Genomic DNA, 20609 nt, shown 5'->3' with positions numbered 1-20609 from the left:
GTGGTAACCGCAGAGTATTGCATCTTGTCTTTCGAGGATCGAAAGGGGACGTCAACATGGGCGTGCTCGTAACACTATCCCCAACAGGACGTGTAGTGTACCCAAAATCTCTCATGCGTCGAGGCCCCTCCTATTGTATTTTTTCTGCTGTGAGGGACCCTTGTGACTATCGTGAGTGAGTACAGAAAGAGAGAAGAAGGAGTAAGATGTCTGTTTCTTCCATCCAAGGGGGGAGGAAGGGTGGGCGCATGCAAATCTAAGCAGATACAATCAGCAGAAATGCTATTACGGTAAGTAATGCAGGTCTTCTGATGCTTGTTAATCTGCTTAGAATCACTCATGTGCATAGACTAGCGAGCAGTACCCGGAGTTAGAGGTGGGATGTGAGAAGGAACAGTAGAGAAAAGCTGTCTAGGCAATAGTGTTTTGTAAAGGTGTGTACAGAACTACAGGTTGCCGCTTGGACGAGAGGAACATTTGCAATGAATGCTATGGAATCCCCAGTGCCTCGCGTAGAGTGTGCTCTAGGCTTGAAGGGCAGATGTCTCTTGGCAAGAGTGTAGCAGAGAGTGATGCAATTGACAATCCAACTAGAGATGGCCGTTTTAGAGACAGGATCCCCTTCTCTACCAGCTGCCACTGAAACGAAAAACTGGTTTGTCTTCCTTAGTGGTCTAGTGTTTTTCCGGTAGTACACGACTGCCTTGCGCACATCCAGTGTGTGTAGGCTTCTTTCCGCTGCGTTAGTGGGGTTCTGGAAGAACGTTGGTAGTTCGATTGACTGGTTGACATGGAACTTGGAAATAAATGTGGGCCGAGGGCGAGTGCGCAGAACCACCTTATCTCTGAATTGTGAAAAAAGGGTCTAGAATAGAAAGGGCCTGCAGTTCACGGACACTCCTTATCGAAGTGACTGCCACTAGGAAGGCGGTCTTGTAAGTAAGAGCTTTGAGACTTGTTTTATGCAGAGGTTCAAAGGGAGACCCCATAAATCTGGTTAGTACCACATTTAGGTCCCATCCGCGAGCCGGGTTAGAAATGGGGGGATGAATTCTCTTACCCCTTCCATGAAAAGCTTTAATAACTGGATTCTTCCACCACAACACTCTACGTTAGTACGTGTTATAGGTTGAGAGTGCAGCTAAGTGAACATTCAGGGAATTAAAAACCAGACCAGAGTCTAGTTGGTGAGTCAGGTATAACAATATGAGTAGGAGCGCAGTCAACTGGATCGGTGCTCTTGGAATTACACCAGATGACAAAGCGTTTCCATTTATTGGAGTAGCAATGTTGTGTTAGGCTTTCTTGCTTCCCTAAGTATATCCATGCATCTATGAGGAAGTTGGAGATGCCCAAACTCTATGACCTCAGGAGCCAGGCCGCCAAGTTCAGAGTCTGCGCGCATGGGTGAAGCGTTTCCCCCTTGTCCTGAGACAGCATGTTGTATGGGCAAGGTAGTTTCATCGGAGGAGAGAATGACATCTCCATCAGATCGGAGATCCAGGGTTGGTGGGCCCACATCAGGGCCACCAATATCATGGTGACTGGTTCCTTTTGCACAATCTTGTTAGGTAGGTGAGTCGGAGGTGTGGGGGCGTAACCAAATTTCCCTGACCATGTTATCCAGAGACCGTTCCTTGGATCGGTTTCGAGGGTACCTGGAGGTGTAATCTGGGAATCGCAAGTTCTCCAGCGTTGCAAACAAGTCGATCTCTGGTAATCCTCATTCTGCAAAAACGTTGGAGGCAATGTCTTTGTGAAGTCGCCATTCATACTCTAAGTGCAATGGGAAGTCTCTGCTGAGCAGGTCTGCCAGAAGATTGAGTTTCCCTGGAACGTGTTGAGACAATAGAAACATCTAGTGTTTGAGAGCTCATTTCTAAATGTTCCAAGACAGTTTGGACAGCCCTGGAGAGTGAGTGCCCCCTTGCTTGTTTAGGTAGTACATTGACGTCGTGCTGTCTGTGAGGATCAGTACTGTTTTTCCTTGCAACTGTGTCTGAAAGGCCATCAGTGCTTTGAATACCGCTAACAGCTCCAACAGGTTTATGTGGGTGGATGCCACTGCAGAAAGAACATGGGCTGCAGAGACGCTCACTAGATTGTCTCATTGTACGCTGGCCTGACACCATTGGCTGTTGAGCCACTCTTGCACAGGACGCAAATGCACAAACGTGCGTGAGGGACCAGGTAAATGAAGGATGGATCATCCCCAACAGTAACATGGCCTTGTGTACCATCACATCTCGACTGGCTACATACTGAGGAATCTGAAACAGCATGTTTTGAACCCTCTTGGAGGGGAAGACGAGGCGGTCTTCTGTCTGAATTAGAGCCCCCAGAAACTGTTCGACTTGGCTGGGGTCTAGGCTGGATTTCTTCTCGTTTATGGAGAATACCAGACTGAATAAGAGGTCTATTGTCTTGAGTGTTCGACAGGCATGTTCCGTAGGAGTCCCCTGTTATGAACCAGTCGTCCAGATAAGGATATACTGGGATGGATTGCCTGCGCAGGTGTGCTGCTGCAACTGTCGGTACCTTTTTAAATACCCTTGGGGCTGAGGCAATGCCAAAGGGAGCGACCTTGAACTGATGGCGTTTGTCCTTTATCATGAACCTTAGGTTTTTCCTGTGTGCCAGCAACATTGAAATATGAAATCTTTCATGTCCAATGTTGCCATGTAATCCCCTGCGTTAGTAGAGGAATTACCTCTTGCAATGTTACCATTTGAAACTTTCGTGGTTTGACAAATTTGTTTGCTGGGTGCAGGTCTAGCACAGGGCACATGGCGAGATCCTTTTTGGGTACAAGGAATTACACTGAACAAATACTCTTGTTTACCAGTCGAACGGGGACAACTTTGATTGTGCCCTTTTCCTGCAAGATCTTGGCCTCTTCAGGTGTTCTGGTGTTAGGCACCTGGCTCTTGGAGGTCTGTATCGAGGTGGCCGGCTGAACTCGATGCAATAACCGTAGGTGACGGTCTTGAGCCACCACTGGTCTGTGGTAATCCCCTCCCATGCATGCAGGAATGATGTTATACGTCCCCCGAACGGGGAGGAATGGGAGCGGACCCGGATTTGAGAGTCATTTCTGACTGGAGGCCGGGGAGCCTCTGGGGATGGCGTTGCAACCCTTTCCTTTCCCACAGAGTCCTCTGGGGGGTATGGGTTTGCGGAGGCAGCCCCCTGTCCTGAGGACCAATTGTTGCCCGAGACATATTAGTTGTGTGGGGAACGAGAATAGGATTGCCCACGAAAGGAGCGGCAAGAACTTCCCCCCCCCCTCTCTGTTGAAAGGGTCTTTGAGTGATTTGCTTCAAAGTTTTTAAAGTCTCGTGTTCCTTCTTGGCCGTTTCCAGTGCCTCATCAATGGCCTTGCCAAATAGATTTGAGTCTTACTCCTTTTTTTATTAACAAAGCTTGTGTCTCTGGTTTGAATCGAGAGTTTTTCAACCAGGCGTGGCGTTTAAAAAGGGTACCCTGTGCCAAGGTTCTCCCTGTCGTCTCAGCAGCATCTAAGGTGTTTTTGAGGATGTTGTGGTTTACCGGCCTACCCTCTGATACAATTGTAAGCAGACGAGCACGCACTGGTTCAGGGACCTCCTGTAGGCCCTCCTGTAGCAAGTTGCATTGGACATCGGAATAGCTGGCCAACAGCGTGGTGTTGGCTATGCGGGTAGAATATGCTGCTGCAGTAGTAATTCTCTTTCCAAAAGCATACCATTTCTTACATTCTTTGTCAGACGGTGCCTCGCCTGTGGACAAGGGGACCCCTGCCTTTTTCCTTGTCATAACCACAAGAGAATCTGGGGTGGCATGACCCCTAATATACAGGGGGTCAGAAGGTGAGGGGCAAAAAGATTTTTCCACCCAAGGGTTCACAGCCCTGGTTTGAGAGGGTGTTAATAAGTAAGGGGACTGCGCCTCTTGATGGAAATAAAGGTATTGCCTGGCTGGCAGGAGGCTTCTCCTTTAATATGTTCTCCACGAAATCTGAATCTAACACTGTCTCTTGCATGGCTATCTGAACGTGTTCTGCTGCCTTTTTCAGAATGGCGTTAAATGCCATCTGGTCATCGACAGGTGATGCAGAGGAGGGTCCATACATATGGCATCAGAGTCCGGGGTATGGGTAGGGAACAGCCAAGAAAGGTCTTCTACCTGCTGGTCATCACCCCAATCCTGGGTCTGATCAGTGGTATTCACAAAGGGATCATCCTCCTGCAAATAAGGGTCGAGAGCCTCTTGACCTGTAAGGTCAAAGACCTCTTCATGAAGAGGAGTCTTCTGAAAGTTGGTCACTGCAGGATAAAAGTAGTATTTACTAGGCCTTTTAGGGGTGAACCTCTCAGAGAAGACCACAAATGTAACCAACCTGTCCTTACACCATACACATTTTTCTCTGGTCCATGGATATGAGCCAGAGGGGTCTAGAGGGGGAAAAGGGCTGTGGATGTTCTAGCCTAGGATGCAGAGATTTATCAAGAACGGTCCTAGATAAGGTCTGGGGGCTTTCAGAATAACCCTCCAGCTCTTCCGGGTGTTTAGACATGTCTTTCGAAGTATCTTTAGACCTGTCCCTTTGTTTACTGTCCGCAAAAAAGGTTTTTGCGGGACTCCTGATGTTCTGCGTTACCGGGAGGGGTTTAGGCTGTTCAGACGGTTGCGCTATAGACTTCGATGCAACTGGAGCTGTATGTGTCGGCGCGCTCTTAGGAGGCGTCTCGACAGCCTTGTGAGTTTTGGTGCTGGCTCCCTTACTCCTAGAATGTCCGGACGAATGCCGCGGACGTGAGTGAGGGGAGGGCTGCCAATCACGTGAATCGGCAGGTGGCGTCGAGGAACTAGACGTACCCGTTGGTACCTTGGTCCGCTTCAATTGATCTGCCGAGGCGGTACCGGGGGTTGTGTTTGGTCCTATGGGTATCGTATGCGTCCCTATCGCTGGGGTGTACCTCCCCCCATAGCAGAACTATCATCGTGCCTGGTGGGGCTGGGGACAGACTTCGTGGAGTGCAAGCGCTCCAATGTGAGGTCAATGGCAGCCGGATCGGAGCCATGGCGGTCACTTAGCTCATCACTTTCAGCGGCTGTGGCGTCGGGGGAGCTACCCTCGGCCTGCGACCTGGCGTAGGCCGCCCACTGCTTCACTCGACGCTCCTTGATCGTCTTGGGGCACAGGAGTTGGCAGTACTTACAGGATGCCTCGTCGTGATTTAGGGATGACACTTATTGCACCGATGGTGCTGGTCTCTCCAGGGGTATTTTCCCTTACAGGAAAGGCAAAATTTAAATGGTGTCCTGTCCAATGCTCAGGTGTGTGAAAGCGACGGCAAAAACAAAAACGGCAAAGGGAGGGGAGAAGGAAAGACATTTGTGAAAAGAATAGAAACCCCCAGACCGCACTCTACCGACTGTATAGGCCAGCCAGAAGGCCCGGCCACACGATCAGCAGCACTGTCCGGAGCACCAGCCGTCGAAGTCTGTTCTTTGCCGTCTTCGGTGGTGGTTTACGGTCGGGAAATGTAACAATTTTGCAATAAGTAGGAGCTCTGCATAAGGCGTTCAGTTAGCTGGGCGGAAAAATACAATCGGAGGGACCTCAATGTGTGAGGGATTTTGGGTACACTACATGTCACGCTAGGGATAGTGTTACAGGCACGCCCATGTCGATGTCCCCTTTCAATCCTCGAAAGGCAAGATCCAATATTCTGCGGTTACCACTAGTTGCAAGATGCACAGCATGTGATTCGAAGCAGATTAACAAGCATCAGAAATATATATATCGAAATATCCCCATGCATATAGAACCATAAAAACAATTTTAAAAAAAAGACATGTAGTTCATCTGTCAATTCATGAATGAAGAACTCAGTCATTCCTGGGACTTTATCTTTACGTTTCTACACCGCATCCAGGTTGTGTGAACTCCTGCAAAAGGTATCGGCATGGCCTCATGCCATGATTATTCAGGCAATGTTTAAGGTTTCCTGTACGAATACTGGAGTATCCCGGGCATACATAAAATGTTGCAGATTTCTACAATGTGTCCAGTAAACATGGCACTTAACAGGATATTCAACTGTTCCACTACTCATTTTGACTGAGCCAGAAACAGAAGTCCAGGATAAAAACAATTTGCACAGATGACACTAGGAATAAATGGCAAAATCATACTTCGACATCAGGCTCCTGACTTTAGTAAGACCAACCCAGTAACTTCTTGCTTTCCTCAAAAATAAAAAGCAGGGATGTTGGAGCCAACCGAAAGACTAGCTAGCAAAGTAAAGGGGATGAGAAGTAGAATTGTAGTGTCTAACAATTGGTCAATAAGAAAACCAAAATTAGAAAGGGTAAACAATTGTTTCCAAAAATGCTTAAAAACCCAAGACTGGTATTTCTTCAATGACAAAACAAAATTGTTACCCATGTCTTTTTCTTAACTGAGATTTCATCCACTAGGACTGACCAATGGTATTCCTTCTTCCGATGGAGAGGTCATGCTCAAAAATCAACCTGCAAGCTAGGTGAATGAAGATGCAAGCGTGTACTGAACATTCACTTCAAGGCCGCAGGCCGCACAGAAAGTGCAGATTAGTAACAGCACTGCAAATATTCCTTCGATGGACAAGAAATAAACAGCAAGACCTCTAGCAGAAGGTCTACGCAGGCTGGACTTGATAAAGCGAAAGTATACTGTTTTACAGGATCGTCTCGGTGCAATTGGCCATTGGGGGAGGGCAGCAAACACATTGGTCTTGGGGGTTAACCGGGGAAGGGGGGGGCAAAGAGGGGCTTCAGTTCGACAAGGGGCATTGATCTTGCAATCTCCCCTCACCCTAGCATTAGTATGTATTTGGAGGTCTTTAAGAGTTTGCTCAAATGTTGAGCGTCAGAATGGTCAAACGTAAGCTTTTGAAATCTACGTTACAGGTCAAATCGGATGGTTATGCCTTATTTACACAACGTCCAGAAAGCACTGTAGAAGTAGGATTGTATATGGCGCACTACCATGAAAAAGTGGTGACAAAGCAAATGCCACTTATTTGAAAAAATAAGTTTGGAGCTTCTCATTTTTATATTCACATTGTTGTAGGAATGCTGCCATCTAGCGCTTTGGTGCAGAAAGTACAAGTAGTTGTCTCAAAGTTTACCATCAGGTGGGAGGAATACTATGAGAGTCAACAGTTTTTGACCACATGGTCTACCTGAGGAAGAGACCCCGTCCCTCACCTGATGGTCTTGAAGAAGGCTAGTAGACAAATACATTGAGTTACTATGATAGCAATGTAAATGTATCTGTATAATATAGGAGGGTTGTGATTTCTCCATCTATGTATGATATGATAGATGATATGGCATTTGACACGCCTATACACAAGTGTTGTGCGGCGGAGCAAGGGGGGGGGGCAGAGGGACGACAGACAACGATCTTACTAGGCCAGGTGAGATTGAGATCGTGCAAGTGCAGGGGAGCGGAGGAAGGGAAAAGTGCGGGGGGAGGAGGCAGTGCAGTACACAGCAATACATAAATGACAAAATAAACAAAATAAAAAGACAATGAATAAAAGTGAATAAAAATGCGTCCAGCTGGTGGCAAGTAAAAAGGGTAAGTGCAGACATCATGTGTCAAGTGCTGGAAGAGTGCTTTAGGGATACAGAAACAGTCCCCGGGTGCACGGGTTGCCAGGGGGGGCAGTGCAGGTGTGCAACTGGTGAGGAGGGGAGCTGGGCCCTGGATCAGAGGGTAGCCAGGTAACCAGAGCAGTTTCAGCCAGGAGATCAGCAGGGATGGAGAGAAAGCAGAAGCAAAGAGGAATGTGTTGAGGTGCGTCCGGAACCAGAGATGGTTCTCCTCAAGTTTCAGAGAGGCAGGGAGGCTGTTCCAGAGGGAGGCCCCAGCAGAATAAAGATCTACCCCAAACTAGTTGTTTGGAGAAGTGACTGACCCTGAGGGAGAGGCGGATGAGCGAAGAGCTCGAAGACATTTAGGAAGAGAGTTGAAGGTATTGAGGCCCCAGGAGGCCTTGTGGACAATGCAAGGGTTTTGAACGTAATCCTCACAGCCACTGGGAGCCAGTGCAGAGTTTTCAGTCCTGAGAGATACGATGCCTGGGCTTGAAAATTGCGGCGAAAGCATCAACTGACACCCGCGTAACCGAGAAGGTAGGTGGGTAGTGCTGAAGTTGGCTTGACCCGAGTGGTGAGCTGGGAGGAAAGGAGAAAGTGATCACTCCAGGAGAGAAGAATGGTGAGAGGGATCGGTAGGGGAGAGTCTGAGGAGATCAGACTATACAGAGTGTGCCCTGCAAAGTGAGTCGGAGGATAGATAATGGCAGAGGTCACAAAAGAGTCCATAGTTAAGACAGGAAGCATCCAGGTGGATGTTGAAGTCTCCAAGAAGGAGACGTTGAGTGGTCAAGGCCAGGAGGGAAGAGGAGAGGTCCGCACACTCAGAGAGGAAGGAGATCTGACCAGGTGGTCGATATATGGTAGCCACAGTAAGGGAATGACCAGGAGAGAGTGAGCCTGCAGATGAGGCATTCGAAAGACGAGTAAGCCTGCGTAGGAATGACAGAGGCAGGAATCCGCTCAGGGAAGATCAGGGCTATACCCCCTACGGAACGGTTGGATCTGGGCGCGGAGAGGATCTTGTAGCCATAAGGGAGGAGTGTGTCAAAGCTTGTGACAGAGCTAGCCGTGAACCATGTCTCAGTGAGACTGAGGACATCAAGGTTGAGTTTTTCAAGGAGGCGACATATGTCAGAGGAGTGTTTGACAGCTCAGCAAGAGTTTAGAGTGGCAATATGAAGAAGGTTGCCGTCCTTTAAAGACTTCCGGGGAGGGATACATATCAGAGGTATGCCCTGCAGAGGTCTAGAAGGAGGAGAGGGCGACGTAGCCAAGGAGGAGACAGCAGTGGGAGGCGAGGAAGCTGCGGAGGGGAGAGAGGGGACAGCAGGAGAAGAAAGGAAATTGATGAGGCACAGGAAGCGTCTATCAAAGAGGAGAAGGTTGGCTTGAGGGCCTTGGACCAAGATGGTACCATTCAAGTACACATTAATGATGACCTTTCGAGGAGTGGAAGGAAGCCAGGAGGGCCTCCCACCGGGTGCCACCATTAATGGGAGAAGAAAAGAAAGGTGAGAGCACAGAGACCATATGCATAGGTCTGGCGAGGGAATGACGAAGAGGATGTCGGTGAGGGTTTGCCTGGAGGAGGCACTGGTAATAGGTGTCAGCGATAGGGGGGGCTGGATTGGAGACCAGGAAGTCCTTTGTAAACTTCTTCCTACCAGATGTAGAGAGGAGAGCAGGATAGTCGATAGATAAGCAGTTAGAAAAGAGAGGAAAAACAGAGCACCATAGGTAGGGAGATGAGAAGAGGAAGGGAGAGGGACGGGGAAGGGAGAGGGACGGGGCAGGGAGAACGCTAGTGAAGGACACAGGAAGGTTTGCATGCGGATGAGAGTAGTAGAGAATTGGACAGGAGCTTAGATAATGGTAGAGGTTCACTAGATGAATGCTTGCTAGGAGGCAGAACCAAAGAACGGCATTACTTCACAATGCAATTTAAATACTGGAGAAAAGCACACCCAAGCATGAGCGTCTATGTGGCCAGGTATTCAGGGTCGAGTGAAGGCTCAATCCCTAACCCAGACCACTCCTACCTGACTTAATAGCTGCTGGTTGATGGCTGGCCACTGGCTTCCCCTGCTGACAGCTGCAGACACTAGCTGGAGCCGCCCTTTGTCTAGGGGTCCTTAGTCGGAGGGGCTGCCAGGAAGATGGCTACCCAGGGAGGGCTACTTTAGAGGGCTCTACAAGACAATGGTAAGGTGCTGGACGGGAGGTAGATGGAAGAGGGACCACGGAGAGGGTTTGGAGGGGAACACAAGAGAAGGCATGAAGGGCAGAAACAGGAGACAAGCGCACACGGAAGCGGGTCGGGGGAGGGAAATGGCCTAACACATGGCAACTGGGTGCCTGGACAATGCTGAAAAGGTGCCAAGGGGTATCGGAAGGCAGCGCTCTGACCTGCAAGCCAGAACCACGCTCGAGCAGCAGTGAGGGTTGCTGACCCTAGCAGAAGATGTTATAGGGTCAAAGGGCATGTTGAGGAGCCGAGCCTGCACATCAGGAGCAAACCCCGACTTCCGCAACCATGCAAACCTGCTTATCACGGTGCTCGCCGCCATGGACCGGCTGACGCAATCTGCCATGTCCAAACCCGACTGAACGGCCTCACACATGGCATCCTTGCCATCTTGAACCATGGCAAGGAAACCACCCCGTTCGTCCCCTTCGGGAATATGTTCAGCCGCTAAGGAAACAGTTCCACAGAGTGTGCGTGAAACGTGACAAGGCACATACGGAGTTGGCCGCCTGAAGCGCCATACCCCCTGAAGAAAACACTTTCTTCGCCCAGCCGTCAAATCGCTTGTCGTCCCTATCAGGAGGGATGGTAGGATACGCCTGCTTTGCCAGGGCCTTGGCCGCCTGCACCACCAAACTCTCCGGAGTGGGGTGCTTGTAGCAGGGGTCGCTACTGGCTCGGCGGTATTTTCGCGGCAAAGACTTGCCCACTGCTGGGAGACTCTCCGGAGCAGTCTAAGCCGCCACCACCCTCCTCTGTAGAGCCATATGAAACGGCAATACCGGGTCAGTTCATGGACCAAGGTTGAGGATATCATTAAGGTCATCCTGAAGAAACTCCCCCGGGGGAGACCAGACCATCCCAAGTACTCGGTGACCCTCGACATAAGGCGCCAGTACGAGGAGTCGGCATGAGTGCCAGGCTCAGGCCTACAAAACTCCACCTCCGGAGAGGTGTCCAGCCCACTGGCATCTTGCAGGGACTGCCTCAGGTCCTCAAATTGGCTATGCCCCGAGAGAATCTCGTCTGGCACCGCATCAGGAACCATGCCATCATCAGAGCCCTCATCCACCTCTGAAATAAACTCAAGATGGCGGTAAGAAGGCACAGAATGTGAACCAAAGCCATGCTTGACCTTGGCAAGAGCCTTTCTAGGGGGTTCCACCGAGCCTTGGGGTACCCCCGACGACACAGCCTCGAAAGGCATCGAGTGAATCGGCATCAACGCCGAACGCGGCTCCGACAGCATCAATGGCGTCGACACAGGCCTCGAGGCCGGAGCCCCGAGCGTGTCCTTCGTCAGCCTGGGCACCGACGACTTCTTCGGAGGCAGGGCCTCAAAAGAGTCAGTCGATGACCTCGGCACCACCAGCGTCAACGTCTTTCTCGAAGCCATCACAGGTTCACACTGTCTCGAGCGCGTCGAGGACCTGGACCGGGCATGACGAGAACGATTTCCCTTGTCCGAGCGGGACCTCTCCCACGAATCGTGCCGACCACCCGAGCCCGAAGGCGTGCGAGCGGCGTCTCTCGACCGATCACGACCGACCCCACTTGGAGGCACGGACGGACCGGTGCCCCACGATTCGAGAATCGCTAACATTTTCTTCCCGAAGGAAGCCCATTCCTCTGGCGTCGCCTGCTTGGTAGGGTAAGCGACCCGCCGACGGGCAGAGTACTCGGAAGAGGACGGGGAAAGCGACCAATGACGGCGCTTCCGGGAGTGCCTCGAAGAGGCGGAGGAGTGGTTGGGCCGACTCCGGGACAGAGACCCACTGGACTTCTGACAACGACGCGGAGAGACGCCTCTCAAATCGTCCGTCGAAAGCCCCGCAGACCTCGACTTCCGTGGCTTAGACACCTTACCTACCGATAACTTCTTGCGCTCCCGCAAGGCTTTAGACGTGAGCGACTGGCAGTCAACGCAGTCATCCGAGGCAGGCGTCGTGCGAGCCCGTAACCGACATCTTGGACCCTCAGTCCGCGCACTTCTTAAATCCTGGACGCGGGGTGGAAGAAGATGTAGACATCCTTCACGAAGAAGAAACTTCACAAAACGAACAGGTGCGAAGAACCGAGAAACAAACTCCAAAGAGTCAAGGCACGCCGAGATTCCCGAAGCGAACACGTTCGCGGAAAAAAACGGAACTGGGCTATGGGCGTCGTGCGTCCTACTTATAACATCCAGTGACGTTGGCCGTCGGAGGAGGTCCTCGAGGGCAGCGTATCGACGCAGACGCCGAAAGATTTTCCGAAGCAGCACAGCTGTGGTGATTACGGTCATAGATATAGCATACGTCGGAGGACCCAATCCCCTCGAAGCAACGTCTAAGGAGATGCATTCATGGTAGTTTGTCGTCAGAAGGGTAGGAAACAGTTAACTAAAGCCTTCCAGGCTTCAAAAGTTAGTGGTGCATCCCTGCCATGGTTATGTATCACCCCATTCTTTCCAGCTTTATCAGTCTCGCACCAACATGTATGGATTAGGGAATTTACATCAAACTGTTGGCCGCTACGTGACTTCCATGTCATTGCTATACATTTCTTGGCTAGTATGCATGCTAGGTTCATGAATTTTATAACGTGGTTATGCTTGCCGAGTCTTGGATAAATACCCTAGAGACATTCGTGTGGGTTCCAGTGATAGCTTCCAATGCCCACCTCCTCACAGGTCTGTTGAATTTGGGACCAACAACACTATCACGGGGCATGTCCACAGCGTGTGCAGTAAATAGACATCATCCTGGCGACACCAAGGACAACTAGTAGGTACATTTTTTTTTTTATTCGCCATCTTAGCGGGATCATGTATGTTCAGTGGGGCACATTGAGTTGTAAGCCTAAATCTGGCATTACGAGATACATTCTTGACAAAGCCTGGCGCCATTAACCACTCCCTATCTGTAATTTCCAAGCCCCAATCAGCCTCCCAGTGTTTTTAATGTATCAAGTTTAACACTGGCTCCCAACAGGTATTTGTATAATCTAGACAGGTCTCCACCAGTCTTCTAATTCATACATTAGCGCTAGAAAGATATTTGTCTGTGGCTCGGCCGGCCGCTCACACCAATTACGCCTGGCAGTCTTCGCTACCCTCATGTATCTCAGAAACTGCCCACTGGGTAATCCCTCTTTGCATGAGGCTAGGCAATTCTCTAAATGTTCTGCTCTCATACATATCGCCCCAAGTATTTATGCTGATCTACATGATCCGACCACCGCCGATTTTTCCGCGGCCGAAAAGTTCACATGTGAAATGTACGAACCACGAAAAGGTTTGTACATTTCCCATGCGAACACACATTCAAAACCCCTACATACCCACACACACACAACATAAACAAACCGGTGTCCAGTCAAAGGGTCGATTACATTGTTTCGAATTACAATAGTTTAGAAACAAAAGGACCGGAAAAAAAATGGACGAATGCCTTTTCTTAAATGTATTTTTATTTTTTGGCTTACGTATAGGAAAAAAAGTGTTTTTACACCTAGAACTATGGTTTTGGGGGGGGGGGGCTAAAAATATATAAATAAACATTCGACTTTTTTACCCCGTCCTTTTGACTCGAAACTATTGCATTCGAATCAATTGCTTTCGACCCTTTTCACCTACAACCCAACAAGCCCTACTTACCTTTTCTTCAGGCTGTATCCCTGCGACGCCTGTTCCCTTTCACTTCCGTGAGCGGGGTGTTGCAGGGGACACCCCCGCAGTCTTATTTTTATACTTACCTACAATGCTCCCACCAAAGGTTCGAACTTTTGGTGTTCGAGCCTTTGGTGGTAGCATTTTATGGACTTTTTGTACGGTTGGACCTTTTTTTCGGTCTGATCGTTCAATTCCTTTATGCCAGCCCTTTCCCAGCATCTTTCTGCCTTCAACTCGTCCAAGGTGTTGCACGTGCCTACCAGGATTGGTATGTTAGGAGAGTATGAGCACCCTTAATGTTCTAGATGGATCTGTCTGCCAACGCACAGTACCAAAGTTTGCGTTTTGTTCCAGACCTTTGGAGACCACAATGCTTCTCCAAGTCAGGCAGGTCTCACCTGGGCGTTAAGCAGCTCATGCTCCAATGTATATTCATCCATAAACATTTCGTGATAAAGCTCAGTTGGGCAGCAAAGTAATAAAATTCCAAGCGTGGGAGTTGAATCCCTCCATCTTCATTGGGGAGAGAAAGTATTAATCGCCAGTCTGTGCCTTTTTGGCTGCCACAAATGGTCTCAAATGATGCCTTCCAATTTGCTAAAGAAGGAGGCTTCTATGTAAAAAGTGACATTGATGAAACCGTATAAAAATCTGGAGAGAATTACCATTTTGGTTATAACAACCCTGCCCATGAGGGAGAGAGGCAGTCAGGACCACAATGTCATGGTCTTCTTGACGCCCTCCACTACTCTGTATATTAAACATATGCAAGTCCTCAGGGGAGTGTGCAATTTGTATGCCCAGATATCCGAAAGAGCATGGTTCCCATTTCAAGCCCTACTCAGGTAACGCAGCCACATCCACCCGACTGAAGCCTGCAAAGGGAAATGGGCATGACTTGTTTGTTGAAAGAGATTCCAGAGAACCTAGCAAAGTTGTCCAGCACCTCCAATATTATGGGCAGGTTATGATGTGGATGGCATTAAGTATAGCAGCACACCATCGGCATACAGGGAGATGAGATGCATAAAGCCCCCAACCCCAATTCCTGCCTCCAAGTACTTTTGTCTCAAATTTACAGCTACCGGCCTTAAAGCCAATATGTAAAGCAATGGCGAGAGCGGGCATCCCTGCCACGTTCCCCTCTGACTATTCCATTGCCCCGATATCTGCCGGCCAAACTGTACTTTAGCTGTAGGGGGAGGGGGGGTGTATAGGAGTTTAACCCAACGAATGAATTTCGCAAACTCGAAGCTCTGCAGTGTCATGTCTATCCATTCCCAATACACTGTATCAAAGGCTGGAACAGTAACAACGCCACCACGTAGTGCTCAGATTGCATTGGTCTGTTCAATGATGTGTCGTAACAAACGCAAATTCTGTGTGGTATTACGGCCACGTACAAATCCATTCTGGTCAGAATGTATCAGAGTTGTGATGCACTGGCGGAGACGTGTTGCCAGCATGGTGGTAAGCAGCTTTACATCATAATTTAACATAGGTAGGGGCCGATACAAGTCACACAGCTCGGAGGGGCTTTCCTGGTTTCAGAATAGGCACCATCAATGTTTCCTGCATAGTATTCGGAAGTTTGCCCGTCATAGGCTTTTTGAAAGACTTAGTAGTATAGAGGCCAGGGTTGATTTGTAAGTTTTATAAAAATTCTGCCGGGAGGCCATAGGTCCCCGAGAGAGAGGTTATTGCTTCACCCAGCTCATGTAATGTAAAGGGTTGATCCAAGAGGCATCTCTGGATAACCGTGAGTTTCATCATTTGGAAGACCTCGGCTATTGCTTCGGGGGGGGAGTGGGGGGGGGTATCTGTGTGTGTCTATACAGTGTATCATCGTAGTTCGCAAATATGTCATTTATTGCGGTCTGAACTCTGCACGGGCCCTGCACTCATGTAGTAGCGTGGGCAACAATTTAGGATGTTCCCTCTTACATAGTCAAGCTAATATTTTCCCAGATTTGTCCCCTTCAGTATGTGCTCGAGCTGTTCGAATGGCGTAATCGAAACTGACAGTCTCTCCCATGCCGCTAGGCATTGGGAACAGGCCTCTCAGGATCCCCTTCAAGTGAAAGCACACCCAAGTGCAGTCCCTTGAGCTTCTTAACTTTGGCCTCTAGGATCTCCAATTCCTCCTTCAATGTTTTGTGAATGCCCCGAGCGCCGGCCATGGCCTCACCCCTAGTCACCACCTTCAGCGTTTCCCAGATTGTCCCACAGCTTTCTACACTGCCTATATTATTTTCCAGGAAGGAGAGCAACATGGCACGAAGTTGTTCCCTAAAGGAGGATTCGAGCAAGGTGTCCATGGGCATGTGCCAGGTATGAATGGCGGTTCGAGGTGTCCCATTATCCCATATGACAGTAAAGGAGTGTGTTCAGGGACCGTGCGGCCCAAATATTCAGCACCAACAAATTCAGCCAGTTGACCTGACCCCAGCCCAAACAATCCATCCTGGTGTACAGTTTGTGGGGACAAATAGTAAGAGTACCCTCTGGTCCCAGAATGAAATTCCCTCCAAACATCCACCAGGTGTTAATTGGTGATCGCCGTGTTCAGTGCAGTGGTTGCCAGCGAAAGGCCGCCCTGGGGAGGTGTAGATCTATCCAGTACTATTTTCCGTCACAGTTGAAATCGCTCCCCCATATGAAAAAGGCATCTCGCCTTAGGGCAATATGGGTACACTGTCTGAATATGTGATGGCATCTTGTGATTAGCTAAGTAAGAATTCACAATGGATACTTCCTTACTAGCAATGTGGCCCGCAAGATTACATATCGTCCATCCGCAAACATCTGCACATCCAGCAGTCGGAGTGGGAGAAGGTCAGCAATCCAAATGAGCACCCTTCTAGCGTATTTAGAGTATGGAACCCATATAAAGCCCTCCCCCCGTTCGATTACCAACTACCTCCTGTTCCACACTCGTCGGGTGAGTTTCCTGGAGAAGGGCTATTGGTATCTTTTTGCAGTGCAGATAGGATTTAACCCTGTTCCTGCGCATATGGGTGCCCAAGCCCCTTATATTCCAGGTCAGTAATCTAATTTGTGCCATGATCTGTCACGTTTGGCTCTGTGCAAACATATTGGAGGGTGAAATTGGCAAATTTCCGAATCTAGCAAAGCATTCATTGCAACATTGTCACTGTACCCAACATATAAGGCACTGTCCTGTTTGTAAAATGACCAGTAACGCCTCCTAGCCCATATCACCTTGCATACTACAGAGCATAAGAAAAATGTCACTACACAAGCAGAGTATTCTGAACAAAACATCAACACGCCCTTAAACGCAGGGCACAAACAGGGTCCAAAAGGACTGTCCCATTCGGACAAGCCAGTGGCTGGTCAGTGTAGTAATATCAACAAGCACCAGCTCAACAGATCGACAGCAATTTGATGTCAATAATCCATGTGGATCGGGGTGATCTGAACCTCACCCAGTAGGCGATGCTGCCACGCCCACTGGGTAGCAACTGTTTCAGCAGTGTGTAGGGAAATCCATTGCAATTCAATTTGAGGCGTCTGACTCTGCTCATTATGTTCCGTGCACGTATGTTCCTGCATTGTTAGTCTGAGCCAGCATCATCGAAGGTCTCACACAGTGCGCCAAATCAGTTCGCAACCTCTCGCAATAGTCCAGTTCAAGCATGTTCCGGTGCCTAGCAATGTCCATTTTAGGCCTCGGTATTACCTCCAGGTTGTTATATTCAATACACATCGATACTGCTTCTGGACTTTCGAAGATACGAGTCTTTCCACCATATAATACTTTCAGCCTGGCCGGATATATGAGCATGTATTTAATCCCTTTCTGCCCAAGCCTTGCTTTAACTGGAACAAATGTATTCCTCTGTTGTATTGGAGGGATATAGTCTGGGTAAATGGCTATTGTAGAGTCGTCTCTATATTGTCCCTCCCCCCCGCCTCTCTTGAAAAGTCAAAGGAGCACTTCCCGATACCTAAAATTCAGTATCTTGGCTATCACTGGGCAGGGGTACGACCCCGGCGGAGGTCTCTTCTGGAATGATCGATGGGCTTGTTAAACAGCAAATCCTTGCAATAGTTTTCCAGCACCCACTTCCTGCAGAAATATGTTGTCGATATAGGATGTTGGGTCCGGCATTCTGCACCTTCCGGTATCCCTAAAACCCAGACATTTTGACGACAGCGGCCCTCAGCATCTTCAGCTCTCTGTTCCAAGATGTTGTTTCTGCATTCCAGTGACTTCATTAGAGTAGACAGATCGTCAGTGGTGGTAGCTGTGTCTTTTAGCAGTACTTCCGCGACGTCACTCGTTCCGCAAGCGATCTCACATCCTGACATAGGTGTTGTACAGACTTTCACCTCCTCCATTTTGTTCTCCAAGGAGGATCGTAAAGCAGCAATGGCTGCAAGCACTTTGTCTTCCTGAGTGTCGGATTGTGGTGTCTGAGCCCCAGTTGATGGCACTCCTGGAGCTGGGTCCGTCGTTTGAGACTTCCCCAGGCTAACGAAAGAATCAAATCGTAGGGCCCTTATACTTAGGCCAGTGCCTGGACTCTGGTCCGTGAAATTGATCTATAGAAGTAAGTGCTTATGGTGTAGGTGGTCGCAGCAGTGAGTTGTGTGCACCCAGTCAATCACATATCAAGGTCCAGGCCAATCAGAGCCCAGGGGGCACTCCAAAGTCCCTGGCCAACACCTACGGGTGAACCATGGTGCTAGGGGGCAGTGTCTTAAGTACAGTTATACAAGTGTTTCTCAGGTGTGTACAGAGGGCGAGTCAAGCACAAGACCCCCACAAGCAGTAGTTCAGGGTGCATCAGCGCTACACATGGTGCTACCCAGGGTTGTCCCAATATCCGATCATGTGGCAGTCCAGTCATGGGTGCAGTGTCTGCAATCAGAAGTAGTCGGAGTAAGCACTCTGGCGGCGAAGCTATATGTACTTCATTTGCAATATTCAATACTGATCTCACAGCCAGTCTCTTGTGCTGTCAACCTAGCCTCCGGGTTTTGCAATTATCTTCCGAACTAAATAAGCCTGCAGGCTGAGTTTCAGTGCCCCGCAGCAATCACCAAGAAGGGGCGTGTTGCTGGCGTGCAGGGCGAATAGCACCATAATCAGTGCGCTCGTGGTCCGTAGTTACCGGCCCCAACTACAGTAAGCGCTGCACCCAGCGCAAGCCACATACCTTCCACCACACTTGCCGCTGCCGTTTACAGAGTGGCAGCGTCCCAGAGACCGGCTCGTCTTGCCCCCGTGATCCCGGCTCACTGCATCCAGCACACTGTCCTGTTCCATCAGTCCCCAGTACCAGCTCTCTCACCAGCCTCCAGTCTGCCTCGCCCCTGTTCCAGGTGGGACTAGACGGGGGCTACATAGCCGTCCTGCACGCCTTCCTTCTTCTCAGCCAGTGTCTCTCACAGCGCCTCGTGCCAACTCTGCGGTCTGGGTGGCCCGACACATCTATGGGTCACCCAGGCCAGAGACAGCACAACGGTTCCTCCAGTCCCAGTGATCAGCCGAGAACCGCTCGTCCTGCGAAGTCAGCTGGGCCAGCCTTCCTTTCACTTTCACCGATGCGTTCTGGCTGCCATGTTGGGTCTCCGTTGCCGAAGCCCTTTGCTTGCCTCAAAACTGTTCCCAGATACTGATTTTTGTCAGACAAAAATTCAACAAGCTGTCCAAGCTATATTCCACTGCTTAAAGTAGACGGAATCTCCCAGGCAGCTCTCGCAACACTGCAAACCTTAATACAAGCTCTTAGTGGGAGCTCCTGCAATTCACATCCTCACTGCATGTGCCAAGGCCATGCCCCCTAAACTTTGCTCCCATCACACAACACAAATACTAGCTTCAATAATGCTTTCCTGCCTTTTCCACTTTTAAAAAAGAAACCAATTTGCTAATTAAATTGCTTCCAACGATGTGTTCATATGATGTGTTCAAAATAACCAACTTCTTTGTGAGCACCTTGTTGGCAGTTTAAAATACAGTGCTACAGGGTCCTACCAAGCACTACGCTTCACACAGGATAATGTATTTTATTCTGGAGTCTTAACATATGGTTCTTTCAGCAGAGCAGTTCAGTTATCTGGTTCACTAGCACTAAAATGGCTCGATGCAAGTATGTCGTCAACAATGAAAGGTTCAGCAGATTAAGGAATCTCAGGCCAATAACGTACCACAAAGGTACACTACTCATCACCTCATCCGTTTACTACCTTGCTTGTGCAAAACAGAAGAGTAACAGATATTGCCCTGAAAGAGACATGCTGGTAGTTTATGGAGCAAAATTACCAGTTATAGGCTGATTGAATAATGCTTGTGCAAAATAACAATTTTTCTGGGCACATTGTCAATTGAGATACTGAACTCCCTTATCCTCACTGCTTAAGTACACTAGAATACAAAATCCCACAAATGCTCATTCCTGCAACAGTTTTCCATCCGCCCTCAACCTATACACCATTTGTGGATCAATATGTTTCAAGAGCACAACATTGTGGTGTTACAATATGTGAGGCCCATTTGTAAATATTCATATTATACAGACCTGACAAACAAACTTAACATCAGGGGAACTTCTGTTGAAAGGCTTCGGAAAAATATAAAAATTAAAGGACTTCATTATGTACCTGCGAAGAAAGGTTCAAAAAAGGATATTTAGAACAGATGCACATGGCTTGTATAATATGTATACTTTTCTGCAAACATACTCATTAAACCCCTTGATGGGGCAATACGACCTACATCATCAATTGCCTTCTATCATAAGTGTCTAATTTCAAACAGCCTATTTAACAAGCAACTGCCACTTTTTGGCCCATTTTAATGTGTGAACACTACCTTGTTTAAAGAAATTAAGTAAATCAATTACTGATATGCACATCCGTTCAAACTATGAATTACGAAATGGAAGGTGTTTGTCCAAGGAATATGACAAATTGATGTAAATGACTAAAATAGAGTTTAAAAGGGAAAATCATAAAAATTAGTATAAAAGTAAAAACTGAAATGAAGGTTTACCACAGAAGTCACACCTGCTGAACCAAGTAGAGAAAATTATTAATACGTTATTG

The 20609-nt window shown here is 48.8% G+C and overlaps 1 protein-coding gene across 2 annotated transcripts in view; it reads right to left on the bottom strand.

Annotated features, from left to right (window-relative positions):
• The window catches only part of PARN (poly(A)-specific ribonuclease), a 1047754-nt gene that overhangs the window by 889227 nt on the left and 137918 nt on the right, over positions 1-20609 (bottom strand). For both annotated transcript variants that reach the window (XM_069647825.1, XM_069647826.1), the window contains exon 5: positions 20084-20165. In XM_069647825.1, the coding sequence (XP_069503926.1) occupies positions 20084-20165 (82 nt within the window). The remainder of the gene's footprint in view (positions 1-20083; positions 20166-20609) is intronic.

The sequence above is a fragment of the Ambystoma mexicanum genome, chromosome 2q, assembly GCF_040938575.1.
Source record: "Ambystoma mexicanum isolate Mex_15411 chromosome 2q, UKY_AmexF1_1, whole genome shotgun sequence".
Lineage (NCBI taxonomy): Eukaryota > Metazoa > Chordata > Amphibia > Caudata > Ambystomatidae > Ambystoma > Ambystoma mexicanum.
Note: the sequence above shows the minus strand (reverse complement) of the source record. Positions and strands in the feature narration are given on the sequence as shown.